Here is a 17,984-nt window from a genome sequence, read left to right as displayed (position 1 = left end):
TTTGTCAGCTCGTGGCCGTGTGGGCCCAGGGTAGGACAAAGGCTTAGTTCTTTTCAGTCGGACTGTCACCGTCATACCTACAACCTCACCCCGAATGTTTGCACCTGCCCAAACCAGAGCAGCCAGGCATAAAGAAGCCAAACCTGCACACCCTGGTTGTGGAATCTCATTTGAGAAATCCATCTCTCCAGCTCTTTTGAGTGAACCCACAACAACCTACCCATCCTTCCAAGTCCCTTGTTCTCCTCACTCCCTCGTTCCAGCTCCTGACGTCCATGGCTCCCAAGACCTACATTTGTGCATTGACCGACCCACGTCTGTCCCCAACCACAAATCTTTCCTGCTCCCTTGTGTACCAACAATTAAGACCCCGTGATCGGGTCCACACACACACACACACACACACACACACACACACCTCAGTCTCCTGCCCGCTCAGTATGACACAGATCACGTTGCTGTTAAGTGTCTCGTGTGTGTTACTGTATTTGGCTTTAATTTCCTTGTTTTTATCCTCATAACCATGGCACCAAAGCATAAAATTGATACAAGTGATGGTGATACATCAAAGAAAAGGAAAACAATCACAATTAAAATTGAAGTGGAAATAATAAAGCGATTAGAAAAGCTGAAATGCCAACAAACATTGAAAAAGCGAACAATAAAGTTTGTTTTTTTTAACACACACACTCCCTCTATCAGTACTGTAGTAAAATTTATTGTTATTGCATTTTATTATTATTACTGTATTGTTATATTAAAGATGTTTTAGTGTATCCGGAAGTGTTTCTTTAATGTTTTTATGCATAGAAAAGTACATGATATACTATACTAAGACAAACATTTGACTAACTGATGTTAGACACAAACTGTACCTAACTGTTCTGATTTACGTACAAATCTGACAAAGACAGATTTAGGAACAGAACTCATTCATAATCCAGGGACTGCCTGTAGTTGGGGAGCTGTGGGTAGCCACAAAGCCAGAGCTGGTGCTGGCTGGTAAAAAAGGAGAATATGACAAGGAGTGGACTGAAGAAACTGATGCTGGGGAGCATGACCAAGCTAATGGTGAGAAAATTGCAGTGTCTCAGAGTCAACAAGGAAAGGTAGCGTAAGAGGGAGATTGTCAGGTAAATGGTTTGGGATAATACCTATGTTAAGTAAGGCTTCAGAAATGAAAGAAAAATGGTGTCAGTAGTGGTGACTTCTTATTTCTGACATGGCTGCGACAGGAGAGGTAGGTGTACAGTTAATGTGAAAACTGCTCCCAGACACCACTTAGTAAAGGATAGGATAGGAATAGGACTGGTCATTTATTAAGCTCTACAGGGAAATTCACATGCACAGCAGTTTAATGTGTGACAGGTTACGACTTGGTGTGGTTATACCCAACGAAAATAAAAAAAGACAATTACAAATGATAGTTACGCTATAAAATGAATAAAACAAGTGCAACGTCTCTGTCACAAGGCACTTCTAGGTTTCTCTGTGTTGAGGAGCCAGCACGACCTTGAATTGCAGTATGGAGGCTTATAGCTGCTTGCTAGAAGGAACACCAAAAGCACCTCTTTGAACACTGCATCTGAATAATGCTGTGGATGGAGGATCTCATGGCGATCAGTTCATGGAGGGGATGTGAACCATGGTGCACAATGGATTCTCACTTTCTCCTCATCCTGGCCTCTGTCACTGCCTCCACTGAGTTGGGGGTCTGAACCATGACAGAACCTGCTTTCCTTACAAGTTTGTTGAGCCTCAGATAATGAGATGTTTCCTCTCAGAAGATAAAAGCGTAAAAGACGACACTGGCAATGACAGTCTGGTGGAAGATATGTCTGGTTGAGTAAATGTACTTGCTTCAGGAAAATTTAGCAGACTGGTGGTATACAGTAATGGAAAGACTAAATATCAGTTTTAAGGGACTGCGGAATATGCAATTAACACTTACTGGTGAAACATACAGGACAGATTTCACGTAAAGCAGAAGGAAAAGTAGGTTATATCAGAAGACTTTCTAGCTATTTTATACCCCAAACCATAAACAATGTCCTAAGAAAGACCACTTTGGTTTTTTTGCACGTGAACAAACTTTTGCGAAAAACACTATTTAATTACAAACATAATTAGTGTCCAATTATTCTATACTGAAATATCTGATACAAGTCCTGATACAAGACCTGATTTTTCCACAGAAAATACAGTCTGGAACTAAGAAATCACACAGACTCTTTGCCACCGTCTCATCTCTACGTCCTCCCCGTCCCCCTCCGCCTTCTCCCACTGCTGATGGCTTAGCTGTTTTTCAGAGACAAAGTCAATGCACACACACACACACACACACACACACACACACACACATTTTCAGAACCGCTTGTCCCATACAGGGTCACGGGGAACCGGAGCCTACCCGGCAACACAGGGCGTAGAGCCGGAGGGGGAGGGGACACACCCAGGACGGGACGCCAGTCCATCGCAAGGCACCCCAAGCGGGACTCGAACCCCAGACCCACCAGACAGCGGGACTGTGGTCCAACCCACTGCGCCACTGCACCCAAAGTCAATGCAATCACGGCCAAGTTCTCAGCATTACCCTGCCCTGTTCGTGCTTGACCTCCCTGCGAAGTCATGCTTTCCAAATTCAAGCCACACTCAGAATCTGAAATCTCCGACCTCCTGATATTACACAGAGCCACCACCTTCTCGCTTGAGCCGATCCCATTGTCCCTCGTACAGACTATCTCCCTGCAACTCTCCACCTCCATCTCTAAGATCATCAACTCCTCGCTCTCCTCTGGCTGCTTCCCATCTGCCTTCAAAACTACTCTCATTTCACCTCTGGTAAAGAAACCCTCTCTCACTCCTAACTCAATCCAAAACTACAGGCCAATCTCCCTCCTTTCCTCCCTGTCTAAAACTCTAGAGCAGGCGGCCTGTGATCAACTATCTGAATTCACGCAAATAGTCTGAAACTGCTTGTCCCAAGCAGAGTTGCGGCGAACTGGAGCCTAACCCGGCAACACAGGGCACAAGGCTGGAGGGGGAGGGAACACATCCAGGACGGGACACCAGTCCGTCTCAGGGCACCCCAAGTGGGACTTGAACCCCAGCCCCACCGGAGAGCAGGACCCGGTCAAACCTGCTGCGCAACTGTGCCCCCCACTATCTGAATTCCTCACTTGGAACCATCTTCTCAGTGGATATCAGTCTGAATTAAAAGCTGGTCACTCCACGGAGACAACACTCCCGGCAGTGTCTGATGCTCTCCAGTTAGCTAGAGTGGCCTCCCGCTCCTCGGTCCTCATCCTCTTCAAACTGCCTGCTGCATTCAACACTGTCAACCAATAAATTCGACTCTCCTCTCTTAGTCACCTTAGGATCAAAGGAACAGCACTGAGATGGTTCAAGTCCCATCTGTCTGACAGATTCAATCAGGTGGTCTGGCGGGGCTCCCATTCTTCTCCTCTGCCTCTCTCAACTGGTGTCCCGCAGGGCTCAGTACTGGGCCTTCTGCTCTTCTCAGTCTACACCTCTTCCCTCAGCCCTGTCATTGTCTCCCATGGATTCAAATACCACTGCTACACTGATGATACCTAGCTCTTTCTCTCCTTTCCACCTGAGCATCAGACATTTTCGCGGACATCTCTGCACAGATGTCTGATCACCACCTCCAACTGAACCTCTCGAAAACAGAGATCTTACACCTCCCAGCTGGCCTATCTTCCTGTCACAATCTCTCGATCAAACTGGACAACTCACTCATTTTGCCTACCTCCTCAGGTAAGAGTCTGGGAGTGATGATCGACTCAAATCTGCCTTTCTCTCAGCACATCGAAGCCACAACACAGACCTGCAGATATGTCCTACATAACATTTGCAGGATCTGTCCTTACCTCACAACTGACTCTGCCCAACTACTTGTCCAGGCCCTGGTGACATCCCATCTGGACTACTGCAACTCTCTTCTGTCTGGCCTTCCCACGTACTGCCATCAAACCTCTACAGCTGGTACAGAATGCTGCTGCCCGAGTTCTCCGACTTGCTAAAGCGTTCCCATGTATCTCCTCTACTCGTTTCTCTGCACTACACCGCTGCCTGGATCAAATTTAAGACCATGGTTATTGCATGCAAATGCATCAGTAGAACTGCTCCCAGCTATCTACAAGACTCGATCAACCGTTACAGCCTAACCAGACCGCTACGCTCTTCCACATCTGCCCGCTTGGTGGTCCCACACACGAAAGGTAGAGCACGGAGGTTCTCGGTTCTGGCTCCGTTGTGGTGGAACGACCACCCCCTCTCACTCAGAACCACTGAAACTCTGTCCACATTTACAAAGGGTCTGAAAACTCACCTCATCCAGACTTTCTTCGCCCATGGTCTCTTAAGTTCATGTAAGGTGTAAACGTTCATGCACCATAACTTTAAGATCATGCCCGGATAAACCTTTACACAGCTATTCCTGTAATGTACGTAAATGTTTGTGTTTCTCAAAAAAAAAAAAAAAATTAGTAGGACAGTGATCAGGAAGTTTATGCAGCTACTTGTGTGATGAACATTGGGGCATATGGTGGAAAGAAACTAACTGCACTTAATCACACGTCTGCAATTAACGCATGTTTCTCTTTCTCCTAATTTAATGCACAAATTGTATTTTCTGCGAGATGTACGTCGCTTTGGAGAAAAGCAACTGCTAAATTAATAAATTTAAATGTAAATCAACATACATATTTGCAAAAAGAACAGTAACACTCATTGGACTCATGAGGGGATAAGATGCACTAATTATATCTGGTTAGGAATATTCCCCCACAGCCCTGGAGGACCAGGACTATGAGGATTTTGCTCCAGATGGAGAGTGGACCTCCTGATTCAGCATACTGTCTTACATGAAGAAATTTTAGTCCCTTTCTGATTTTCCAGTAGTGAAAGGAGGGCTGAACAATAAACTGGACTTGGTTCAGCAGGATAGAAACTTGATAGCCTGATTCAGCCCACATGTTCTTATTTTATTTTTTCACCTCACATTTCTAGGAAATGACTATCTTCCAGATGGTTCTGCTTGTGAATAACATCCATTGATTGTACACACCAGTCTGTTACATTCCTATTTATCTCACAGCAAAACAACTGCTTCCATTAAATTTTAATGTGATTACATGTGTGAACTAGAAATATACAATTTGTGGATATTTATGTTAGAAACTCTTAAAATACTTTTACTTCAGAACACATTGATTATAGAATACCCAACTAAAGCTCTAGACTAAGGATGTTTTCTGAAAATAATCACTTCAGCCTTCAGTTCATTAACTGCATCATGGTCAGGATAATTTAAGCAGCAGAAGAAACACAGGAAGCAATAAATGATAAAATATCTTTATGATACGCTATGTGCTTTTGAGAGCTATGCTTATTAAATCATCACAATTTATAAATGTTAAACTGATACTACAGTCTCACTGAAAGTATGCTATCAATTACTTTGATCTATTTATCAAAATAAGAATAAAAACATCGTAGATAAATGATATGCTTATTTATACCCACTGGCTATAGCATTTTAGACCCCTGTGACCATCTTCCAGTTACCTCCAGTTAAAATGATACCTAGCTGTATCCACACATACACATTGATTGGGTTTCTGTCCTTTGAAATAATACTGTAAAACTGAAAGTCAGTTCACTCTAGTGAACCATTTTCCATCCTTTTTAAAATGAACCATAAAATTTGATGATTCTTCTGCCTATAGAATCTCATAGCAATACAGTACAAGTGTATGAATGAACTCTGGAGATGAGTTCTGTTTTAATACAATATTTGATTTATATACTAGAAAGACATACTGCTGCTGACATTGAGAGATTATTTCATGTAAACAAGATCCATTAGATTTAAGACTTTTTAAAGGGAAATAAATTCCATACATAGTCATGCTAACAGTGTAGAATTACTCATGCTATTGACCTTTTGCTCTTGCAAGGGGAATCAGAGTTCACCAGGTCAGTGGGCAATTCTTTTATAATCAGTGTGTGTACAGCTCTGCAAGTTAACTCTGCTATGGCCCCAACATGCATCCATTGCTGAAGTGCAGTATGATCTGGTTCAGAACTAAGGACTGACACAGCTCAGCAGTCAAATGCCCAGCTGCTCTGCATCCAGTCTTCATCAATTATGAGTATTCCAGTCCCATGCTCTGTTCAATAGAGTGGGTGCCAAAAGCAGTAAGGCCTCTAACAGTCTATCTTCTATGGATTGTGTGGTCAGTTTGTCAGAGGAGTAATTTTCATACAAAATTCAGATGTTTTTACAGCAATTTTTCCAAATATTTTACAAAGTTGTATAGCAGCTTTTATAATGAAATCAAATCCCACAAATACATTATCCATCTCAGCTGTTATAGGCAGGCATGCAATTTTAGCAATAAAATGAATTTTGTTCAGAACTTTTTTTATTCAATGCATTGTCAAAAACAGCATAAAAACCCAAACTCCATGTCCTATCCTTAAGTGTTTCATATCTTGCAAATGGACATCTTCTGACTACAGACTTACAAAACCCTTATTGGACTTAAGGAAATTGAACTACAAAACTTCAACGATGTTCGTGACATTTTGTTGTGCGAAGAATAAAAATATACAGCAGTGTCAGATGTCTTACATCACCCTTTAAAGCCAGTGTTTACTCAAACTCCTTTCCAAAGTTACTATTATGCATCAGGTTATTTTGCAAGTTTTGTAGCAGTGTCAATCCTTTGCTGTATTTCAAAAATGAGATGTTACAACTTTGCACATTTATCATTTCAGGCAAAGGATTGGCACATCTGTCTGGTTTTATTTTTAATTGTGTATTCAGTAACTATAAGTGCATCATCTAATCTATGTGAGTGTCAATTTTGGTATATATTCCATAAACTGCCACTACATTCAGCATTCTTGCTCTTGTGAACCTTTTATACTGACACCAAGTGAAGAATTGCTTCTTATGCAAAAGATTCAGAGTAGTAAAAAGAGTCAGCACTTAAAATGTATTACTTCAAGATCAGCTTCCACAATTTCAGCTTAAATGGAAAACCCATATTTGCATTTTTTTCACATTTTATTTTTTTCCAACTTGGCATAACAGCCCTATTTATAAACATAATTTTACAAAATAAATGAGATTGTTGGAATGTTGTCTCAGTGCAGAGGTACACATGGAATAAGCACCATGTTTTTATACAAATATCCATTTTGTACATTTTACAAACATAACATTTTATAACAAAGGGTAACTTTCTCAATCTTGCATTTCAAAAGATTTAATTTCAGGATCTCAATGAAAATTCATGAACTCCAAAATGATAATCAGGTTTTACTTTCTCTGGCCCACTACTGCATATACTTTTTCAGGCCTATTACTGGATATCTATAACCAAGCAAAACCATTCCTTTATGCTAACTGATTCAAGAATATGCACTACCTCTCCTCCTGAAGCAATTCAGATATAAAGAGAGGGGGGGGGGGGAGAAAAAAAAAAAAAAAGTTCAACAGATGTGGGGTAATGGTATCTCACACAGAATTACTCCAGTTAGAGTTTATAAAATCAGTCTTCACAAATATAACTGTATAAACATAAAGCATATCTGAAGCTAATCTAGACTTCTCATCGTAGCTGAAAAAATTCATTACTTAGATTTTGTAAGTGCTCAAAACATACAAATGTGAGGTGCAAAACCAATGCCACAGCACATTATACAAATCAAAACTGGAAGCATTCATAATTATTTTAAAAAAAACTGTCAATATTCCCCTGAGAACTGGCTGGCATTTTGAAGAAAAATATTTCACAAAAAACATACGACCAACAACTTCTTGCAACTCAAACATTACTTGAAAAAGTACCATACAGCATTTTAGTCCTAACACCAACTGAAGAGTCAATCTTCACTTCAACACATCTTTAAGGCATGTCACCATTTGTATATATACGAAACTGAACAGTTCTGTGCAGCGTTTACCCATACTGCATAAGGGGGGAACCTCACCAAAATTCATTATGAAACTCTGTTCATACAGAATAATTAAAAAAAACTCCAAGTGACATTGGATGCAAATGATTCATTGAAAGATGTCGAACCATTAACCATCGGCTAATGTAAAATCTTTGCAGTAGAGCTAGAACAGTTTGATAAGTGTCAGATAATCTGACCAGCCTGCATAATCAAAGACTGCTCAGCAGCTATCAGCACATGCAGCCTATGCTTGGCAATGGCAGTGTTCACGTTCCATAGGAACTCGGGCAACGCCCCCTTGAAGAGAACCTCCACAGGGACAAACTGCAGAACCTGACATGCACTGCCTGTTGGTGGAATGCTGGACATCTGGCAGCGCACATCCTCAAGGAAGGTCAGGAGACTGTTGGGTGGCTGCTGGTAGTCCATGCAGAGCAGCACAGCGACAGACCCTAGGCTGTCAGCAGCAGCAGGGCACCGGAAAGTGATGGAGCGGAAACACTGATGCAGGGCGAGAACCAGTCCTGCTGTGAAACGGGTGAAAGCAGACAGGATGGGCAGCACCAGGGATGCCCCTGTCTGAAGGCTGTGAAATGACTGCAGGATGCAGCTGAGGAGCTCATGCTGGTACTGGGGATCCCCATCATGGAGGGTCAAGCGATCCAAACTGGGCCTGAGCAGCTCTTGGGAGACTTTCCGTAATGTTTTTCCTTTCTCTGGCAAATGACTTAGAAATGATGAGCTTCCCACCACAACACAACATTGACTCTTGTCATATGTGGCATGGTCAGATAAAGTATAACTGTGACTAAACACATCAGAAAGAATGGACTGGGGTGATAAGATTCTACAGACACTGCACAGAGGAACAAGGTGCCCCTTTGCAGGTTCAGCATGATCCTTAATTAGTGAGGACTGCTCCAAAGCTTCATTCAAATTGTTCAGCAATTCTAAATCACAAAATGGGGAGCTTCTGACCTTACCCATCGTTGCACCCACTAGGACATACCAGGAATCTATATCACAGTCCACTGCTGGCCCCACCAAGACACAATCTGATCCCATCGCCTGCAAGGTATGCTCTTCAACCTGAGCTTTGTAAAAGCCCTTTAGCACCTTCTCCTTCCAAGCCAGGGACTCTAGTTTCTTTCTTTCATTAAACGATCCAACCTGCTTCCTATAACCAAGCAGCTTACTGTTTGCAATGGAACCTTGGACAGTGTTCTTTGAAAGCCATTTGCTTCGGTGGAGATGCCGCACCTGAAATCGATCCATGTAAAACTCCACTGCACAGTCTCTGAGGTTGTTCAGTTTCTGCTGTTGCTCAGCAGTCATTGACTGGAACAGCTGCAGGTTTTCTGTAATTGTTTGAACTTGGTGCTTGTAAAAATAACTGCAGATCTCCTCATGCTGTCTGAGGAAAGTGACTGGAATGAGACTGTTTGGGAAGAGCACCCCTCGACTGAGAATGTCTGGCCCAAAATTCCGGATCATTTTTGAGAGCAGGGGTCTCAAAGTTTCCTTCGAACAATACTCCAGGCAGACCACATAGACTTCCGAGTTCCCAGCCTTGCTTGTGGCAGGCTTGAACACATGGACAGAGCGGAAAGAGCAGTTCAGCAAGTACAGTAAGCAGACAGAGGAGTGCTCATATAAGGTGAACATCTTCAGCACAAAGGAGCCCCCTTGACTCAGCAGCAGCAGTGCAGCTACAGCCTCACAGTAGTGCAGCGGTGCCACCAGGGCCTCCTGCTCATCTGGGTTGCCCTGGCAATCAAAGCTCCCATCCGCTGTGACCAAGTCTACTGTCCGCATGTTCCTGGTAAAACTCTGCAGCTCCAACAGGTGTTTTTGAAGCATGATATCACCTGTGTTGTCGCTGCCGAAGAACCACCAAGGCAACGTGTTCGCAATCAGCCGGTCATCTATGATCATAGTGCCACTTTGATTTCCCTCATAATAAGGATTGAGGGTGTTAGCCACCCATGTCCAGTCACAATAAAGGGATTTGGATTTGAGGTAGTGGTTGAGACTAGCAATGAAGGCCCCTGGTGCTTCACAGAGATGCACAGACCTGAGCTCCCCACGTTGCATGGCCTGATTCGGGATCACACTGAATGTCCCTAGAATCTCGTAGAATTTGCACCAGGCTTGTGTGCAGACCTCTGCATTAGCAGCAGCCCGCACGTGGGCAGTAATCTTTCCAGCTCTGTTGGTAAACGACGTATGCTGGTGCCACACCTCCAGATTTTTGTCACTGAGCCGATTCTTCACATCATTCAAAGAGTTCTTAAGAGCCTGCAAGCGAGTGTGTTGATAGGAAGCATGCACCAGGCATTCCTTGGGGTCTGGGAGCTGCCATTCCTCAGAATGTGGCTTAAAATATGTGGTGATTTTGCTGAAGAGTTCTTGGATCTCACTGACAACATCCAAACTGAAACAGCTGTTGGGTGCTTTTTCAGTCTTTATGTGTTGTTTCATTCCCTGCATCCTACTCATCATTTTACACCTAAAAAAATGAATATCTAAAATAAGAATTTGTGGAGCTATATTACAAAAATTTTAATTTATTTGAAAAATGAGCAGTGCTAGGTTTGCACATAGCAGTCCAGAAGAAGCCATTACTTAAAAATAATAAAGTATGCAAAGCCTAGAGTGACCCAGCTGCAATGTGGGAAACATTTTCCTTTGATAGCAAGAATAAGGTAGAACTTTTTAACCAAAATTCAGAATGCTGTGTGACACAAACCTAACACCACCTCCAGTAACATAATCCCTACAGTGACATATGGCAGTGGTGGAATCATGCTGTGGGGCTCCATTCCATCTGCAGGGACTGAGAATCTTGTTAAAACAGAAAGAATGAAGGGAATGAAATATGCCAAACCTTTCATGTGCACTTCTTTAAAAATTAAGAACTATCACACTATTTCTGTTTCTCCCCCCCCCCAAAAAAGTCTTTAATTTATTCAATTGCATTCATCATAATTTTTGGAGGCATTTTGAAGGATTGTACCAAACACATGACATAATCAGATCAGGTGAGGTCTGATCAGGTTCTCAGTACTTTTAAAAGACACTGAGTGTATATTCAAGCAGGTAACACAAAACAATATGCAGTAGGTTCTTAAAACCCTGTTTATAGGTCCAGTCCATAGGCAAGAAGCCTAATCATTCATTCATTGCTGCTACTATATATTTTTCTATACAACACCTGTCTACGCGTGCAGCTGACAGGCCCTGTGTAGTCCTCCAGCACCAGAAAATCAATAAAGTATTTATTCAACAAAGCAGAAACTGAATATGGCATAAACATTATAAAACGCAGAATTTCAGATTCAAACTTCGAACGCCTCAAAATTGCGCCGTACTAAGTCGTGTCTGCAACGCTGGAGACAACAAGACACTTACAGAAGGAAGACTCGTTAGGAAAGCGCGGGGATTGCAACGGGGCCTACTTTCCTTAAGCACGATACCCATGCTATGCGTGAAGTAGGTTTGCATTGATTTTTCTGTATCTGCCTGTTTTAACGACTGCTGTTCCATCAACATTTAACTACAGAGACTCGCTCGCACTAATACGCGACTGTTACCTTCTTGAGTAATGCTCACCTCTCCTCCAAAAAGACAGCCTCTACGTGAACGAAAATCCACTTACCGCGCATGCGCGAAGACCCGGGAGGAAAATGACAACCGGGGGGGGGGGGGACGAAGGAGCAATTGATGTCACACTCACAGCCAGCAGCTGAAGTTCATCATCATATGAAACGGAGAACAAATCCGTTCGAATGTTACCTAAACAAAAATATGTTTAAAATGTTGTCTGGGACGACTCAATGATCGAATGTGGAACTTTTACTACATCGCTTCTTAAATGCTGAATGCTTAAAAATGTCAGTATGCATTTTGTGTAGGTGAAATTTGATATTTTAATTTGCCAGAAACTATGACATAACATGGAATCAAGGGAAGGAAACGCAATGGAACCTTGGAAAACATACACCCAACTATATTACACAATATTTAAAAACAATAATTGTTACAATAATACATATAGTAATAAAATGGATATCTCTTTGTGAAACTATTATTGAGCACTCCGTAATTCCAAAAATTGCCAAAGTAATTGTTATTTTGTGCATACGCAAAGATGTCAAAGTAGAAATCCATCGTCTCCAGAAAGGATTAGTTATTCACATCTTTACGTAATTATCTATAGCTCCTCCGGTTGCTAGTTGAGCGGTCTGATATACACGTTCCTCTTCCAAACCCGGTTAAACTTCCAGCAAATCAGAGAACGAGTTATTGGAACGCCCGTAGTCATGGTGCCATGGCAACAACCAAGCCATAGCGACCAAAAGAAGCACAGACAAGAAAGACTAAACGTTTGTAAGTACCTTCAGTTTCGTATTATAAATAAATATAGTTTATAATACTGATATTAATTTACATTTACTTTTACATTTATTCATTTAGCAGCCGCTTTCGCCAAAACAAGCGAAAATACAAGTTACACTGAGAGAGAGAGACATCATGATCATCATATAACCTTACTTTCCTCTTATGCACCGCTCGAGTAGGTGCAAAAATGAACGATTAATGAATGCTGATTGTTATTGCAACTGGAACGTAGTTCTCGCCGTTAGGTTCCTTAACACACAGTCAGTGCAATAGACACTGCAACTGTTTTACGTTTTTATATTTTCTTGTTCAGATGAGATTAACGGGAGATTAATTAACGATGCCAGCCACCAAGGTTCACCCTTCACCGAGTCCTATGCAAACACTCTCTCTGAATATGTCAGAGAGGTTCAAGAGCAAAGCGGTGGTACCTGGGAAACTCAACACGAAACAGCAAAACCAGTCAGTCAGAGTAAGTTACCTTGGCCTTGGATAATGATTGTGGAACTATCTTTTAAGAAGAAGCGAGTAAAATATTTCAAAGAATATGAATATATGTATCCTGTTCTGCTTTATTGTACAAGCAAGGAAAACAACATTACAAAAGCAGAATTTGACAAAAAATGTAACATTACTACGGGCCACACGGAGGTCATGTACTGGCATGTTCCTTTACCCACATTCCTAACCAGGTACAGACTGCACATTTAATGTATTCCCAGAATGACCTCTAAAACAGTGTAAGACTCCAGGTGCTATTGTGAAGTCAGTGGCTAAGTCTCTGTCTGTGCTGTTTCTGATGTATCATCTCCAGAAAGAGAAAAATTAACTGGACTTGCAGTTTCCTAAAACCAATTAAACGTTTACTTATAATGTAAAACGTGAAAAAATGACACCTAAAATACAGAGTTTTGAATCCAGACCCTGAATATGAAATCCATTCTGAAACAGGATTAGAAGACATTTCTTTGTCTTTTCAGCCTTTTTGACAGGATTGTCTGTTGTGTTTAAATGATAGAAATTACAATTTTTTGCACTAACAGGTATTTAGTATTCTTTATATATTTTTAGCAAATTATTCATTTATGTTTTGATGACACTGGTTCTGTTTCTGAGTCAAAGTAAATGCTATTTACTCTTTTCCCATTTGAAGGAGAATAAAATTTAACCAAAGCATGTTTTACAAATTTGAGAGTCCCGCATTGCACCTTTGAAGCAGAAGTGCATTACTGTGATGTAGTTGATGTGTCTGCATCCAGATCTCTCTGTCTGTGAGTGTGCGTTCGTTTGTTAATAATGTGTGTTGCTTTAAGAGAGTGGGGCATTATGGGAAGTGCATGAAATTCACAGGAGTGTCAGCCATATTTGGTGGCTTATTTAATAGAATGATTGTGGAGACAACACAGCAATTAGCAGGAAACGTTAAGCAGTTTTACAGAGTTGTTCCCAATAAACACGACTTGCTCAGTTGCATGACCTGCTTGCCTTATTCCTCATAAAACAGAGATTTGATCAATTTTAAAAAAGTTAGAATTATCCAGAGCTTTCAGAGCATGATCAGGAAGCAGAACGGTAAAGGTAAACAGGTCAGGTGTAATACACTTTTGTATTGTTTTCTCAGATGTTCCGTGCTTTGGAGAAAAGCATCTGCAATATCATTCTCATTTAAAGTAATGGAAAATAGTCTGTCAATATCCAAAACTTCAGTACCTGCACCATTTTTAGGAACTGATTAAATTGAGGGATGTGTAATTACTTTTCGGAATTATTTGCTTAACTTAATATAAACAAAACCTTCTGCCCACAGTCTTTTTGTTATATACAGCATTGGCTTGAGTTTTAATATCAAATTGTACTTATCCTTGTTGGGTTAGTAATATGCTGTTAAACCTGAAATACATGAAAAGATAGAACTATTTGACTTTCAATAAAAAAATAGCATAATATATAACATATATCATGAAAATTTCTTCAGAAATATACTGAAGTACAAGTAATGGAGTACAGTTATGTCCATAAGTATTTGGACAGTGACACAATTTTCATCCTTTTGGCTCTGTAGATAAAAGGTGTATAGTTGATTTCAAGTGCGGCATTTGCATTTGGAATCTGTTTGTTTTAATACTCAATGTGAAGTTTAAAGAGCTGTCACTGCCAGTAAAGCAAGCCATCATTAGTATGAAAATCAAGACAAACCTATCAGAGAGAAAGCAAAAACATTAGGTGTGACCAAATCAGTTATTTGGTACATTCTTATGAAGTGAGCTCAAGCACACCAAAAGGCCTGGGAAACCGTAGATAATAACTGTGGGGGATGACAAAAGAATTCTTTCCTTGGTGAAGAAAAACCTCTTCACAGCAGTTGATCAGGCCAGATAAACAACAACCTCCAGGAGGCAGGCATATCTGTGTCTAAGTTAACAATCAAATGAAGACCTCACCAAAGCAAATAAAGATGGTTTACCACTTAACCATTGGAAAGCCTCAAAATCAGCAAGACCAGATTAGAGTTTGCCAAAAAAAAAAAACATCTGAAAAAGCCTATACAGTTCTGGAACAACATCTTATGGACGGATGAAACAAAGAACTTGTACCAGAATGATGGGAAGAAAGTGTAAGGAAAGAAAGGAAGGAACTGCTCATGATTTGAAGCATACCACCTCATCTGATTAACATGGTGGAGGCAGTTATGGCATGGGCATCTATGGCTGCCAGTGGAACCTGTTCCCTTGTATTTATTGACAATGTGACTGCTGACAAAAGCAGCAGGATGAATTCTGAAGTGTATAGGGCTATATTATCTGCTCAGATTCAGCCAAATGCTTCAAAACACATTGGACAGCTCTTCACAGTGCAAGTGGACAATGACCTGAAGCATACTGTGAAAGCAACCAAAGACTTTTTTTAAGGAGAAGAAATGCCATAGACAATTGCCAAGTCAATCACCTGACCTGAATCCAATTTCACATGCTGAAGGCAAAGCTGAAGGTAAAATGGCCCAAAAACAAGGAGGAACTGAAGACTGCTTGAGTGAAGGCCTGACAGAGCATCACCAGGGAAGAAACCTCTGGCGATGTCTGTGGGTTCCAGTCTTCAGGCAGTCATTGACTGCAAAGAATTTAAAACCAAGTATTAAAAATGATAATTTGATTTGTAATTATGTTAGTTTGTTCAATTTTATTTTGAGCCACTAAAATTGGGGAGCTACGTGTAAAAATGGTAATAATTCTTACAGAGTTCTTACAATACTTTTGACTAAACCTTTAAATTAAAGCTGAAAGTCTCCACTTATGGTACACCTTGTTTGTTTCATTTCAAATCCATTGCGGTGGCATACAGAGCCAAAGTAATTAAAATTGTGTCACTGTATAAATACTTATGGATCTAACTGTAAATTGTAACTCATTACACACCTACACACCTCTGAAAAAACCCATTTAACCAGTTGTTTCCTTTCAGATGACTCCATCTGCATTTGCTGAGGAAATGTCCATGTCTACAGAGCAGCGCTTGGCAAATACACACACTGTGCACCCTCCTCGCATCCTGGAGCTCTTAGATTTGAGCGAGACCGCTCACCAGAAGGTGAAGATTGACCAGAAATAAACACTTTATGACATCCCTATAGTCACCATTTGTTTAAGCATGCTCTCCTATTATTAACATCCAGCTTCTGTCATCATGTCATCTGGTGTCAGCATGTTACCCCAATGCTAAGGGAATTAGACTTCCGAAGTTCTATGTTAAAAGTGCAGAAAAAATTGTTAAACTTTTAAACTATGTAAGGTAAGTTGCCAGAAGTAAGTATATTTGATAGTCAATGTAGTTGTGAGATTCTCAAATCACACCAGAGAAGAAATCCTCAAGTTCTCCTCTCATTTCACTTTACCAGTGCTTACTGCCACTGAACAATTTGGATTTACTCATGGCTGTTCCTCAGAGATACACTGCTTCTGTTAAAATAATCCCAATTTTGTCTCTCTAGCTTTAACATATGGATATGGGAGTGCTTGCTCGTGATCCTTACTGGTGAGATGCTTCTATGGTGTCTCCTCATCCTGCTGTCTCCTTACAGTTGCCAGTGCAGCCCAGTGCATATCTGGCTACATTTGGGAAGGCACCACGTTCTGCTCTTTTAAGCATATTTTATAGATGTGTCAATTAATTCTGACTGTCTGGGGTCACATTTCTCTCCCCTATTCACATAAAACAAATTATGTTAAAACTAAGCTGCCGTCAGCTTTTGACTTGCCACAATTTTTCTGTCGGTTAGTGCAGTGCATGCATGAGCAGAGTAAGTGCCCCAGGCTGATGGAAATGGCTCAACACAGCTAATTAAATACGAGCTGATTCTCTGAAATGGAAAGAAGGAAACGCATATAAGGAGGGGATGGAGGAGGTAGAGGGGATGTGTGTCTCATTGCTGGAGAATGGAGAGCTAAGGGTTAGAATCACATAGTATTATCTCTGGTTCTCAATACAGAGATAATCTCTCCAGCTGCTTGATGATCCATAACTGGGAGGTGCCTGTGTTATATTTCTGTGTGGAATAATGCCAGCATTTTAAAATGATCTGTGAAAAAATTCCATTTCCCTCCAGTCAGTCGATTGCTTTCCTCAAATTCTCATACATCAGATATATACATGCACAGTCGTTTGGTGATATAAAGGACCCTGTCAGAATCCATTTACATGCTGTTTGATTACAAGCCTTCAAGGTGACTGCTTGACAGTCTTTCGTATGCTGAAAGAAGCATTTTCACACACATTCATGCTTCTCAGGTGTGTCAGTCAAACAGTGTTGAGTGAAAGTGATTGAAAAAGGTGATAACTGTTAAACTGAACAACAGTCAGCATTTCAGTGCTGTGTTTTGTTACTGTTTTCACTGTGGTTTACTTGGTCTGCTTGAGTAGACAATGATCTCCGTGCCACCAGCTGTGAATGAGTAATGTTTTTCCACTAATTAGTTACTTTTCTTTTTCCACTTGTTCTGCTTTTAGATTTCCTCTGTGGACAATGACCAGGCAGTGTTTCAGCCATTCCCTTCAGAGATTGTGTTCCAGAATTACACTCCTTCAGAAACGTACCAGGTGCCACTTGTGCTGCGAAATAATGATAAGGTGAGACAGGTACAGCTTTTTTAATGATTCATATAAGGTATACCTACAAAACCTTAAAGCGAAGTCATAGATTTAGTGGCAAGTTGGGGGCTTTTTTTTCCCCGTTTTTGCCTCTTTTGCCCTTTCCTGTAACTCACTTTGGAAATAGGTATCTGCAAAACAAGTGAAAATAAAGGTAAATGAAGCGCTGTGTAGACAGCTTAAATTAACTGCAATATTTCTGTAGGCTGGTTTCAGATAAAAAAGGAAGTTTTTGTCCAGAATGTTGCTGTTATCATCTTAAGATTTTGGTTTCTCTATGTTCTTCCAAATTATGTACTGCTTTGTCTAATAAGTTGTGTAATATGTTATACTAAGTTGTGGTCTGATGTGCTATTTCTTACTGACTTTTGACTTTTGCATTGCTTGAATGATTCTTCATGCAGATTCTTCACTGAGGGGAAAACATGATTAACAGCACACTAAGT

The 17,984-nt window shown here is 40.9% G+C and overlaps 2 protein-coding genes across 2 annotated transcripts in view; one reads left to right on the top strand and one right to left on the bottom strand.

Annotated features, from left to right (window-relative positions):
• Positions 1 to 7,188: 7,188 nt before the first annotated feature.
• cmtr2 (cap methyltransferase 2) lies at positions 7,189 to 11,642 on the bottom strand. Its single transcript, XM_018739015.2, has 2 exons — positions 11,608 to 11,642; positions 7,189 to 10,504 (listed from the first exon to the last, which is right to left on the bottom strand). The coding sequence occupies exon 2, from the start codon at positions 10,495 to 10,497 to the stop codon at positions 8,179 to 8,181; it is 2,319 nt and encodes a 772-aa protein (XP_018594531.1). The 5' UTR covers positions 10,498 to 10,504; positions 11,608 to 11,642; the 3' UTR covers positions 7,189 to 8,178.
• A 687-nt stretch (positions 11,643 to 12,329) lies between these two features.
• The window catches only part of LOC108926217 (hydrocephalus-inducing protein-like), a 79,078-nt gene continuing 73,423 nt past the window's right edge, over positions 12,330 to 17,984 (top strand). The window contains 4 exon segments of the mRNA XM_029253542.1: positions 12,330 to 12,384; positions 12,710 to 12,862; positions 15,856 to 15,981; positions 17,398 to 17,517. Of these exon segments, the coding sequence (XP_029109375.1) occupies positions 12,737 to 12,862; positions 15,856 to 15,981; positions 17,398 to 17,517 (372 nt within the window). The 5' untranslated portion in view covers positions 12,330 to 12,384; positions 12,710 to 12,736.

The sequence above is a fragment of the Scleropages formosus genome, chromosome 7, assembly GCF_900964775.1.
Source record: "Scleropages formosus chromosome 7, fSclFor1.1, whole genome shotgun sequence".
NCBI lineage: Eukaryota > Metazoa > Chordata > Actinopteri > Osteoglossiformes > Osteoglossidae > Scleropages > Scleropages formosus.
Note: the sequence above shows the minus strand (reverse complement) of the source record. Positions and strands in the feature narration are given on the sequence as shown.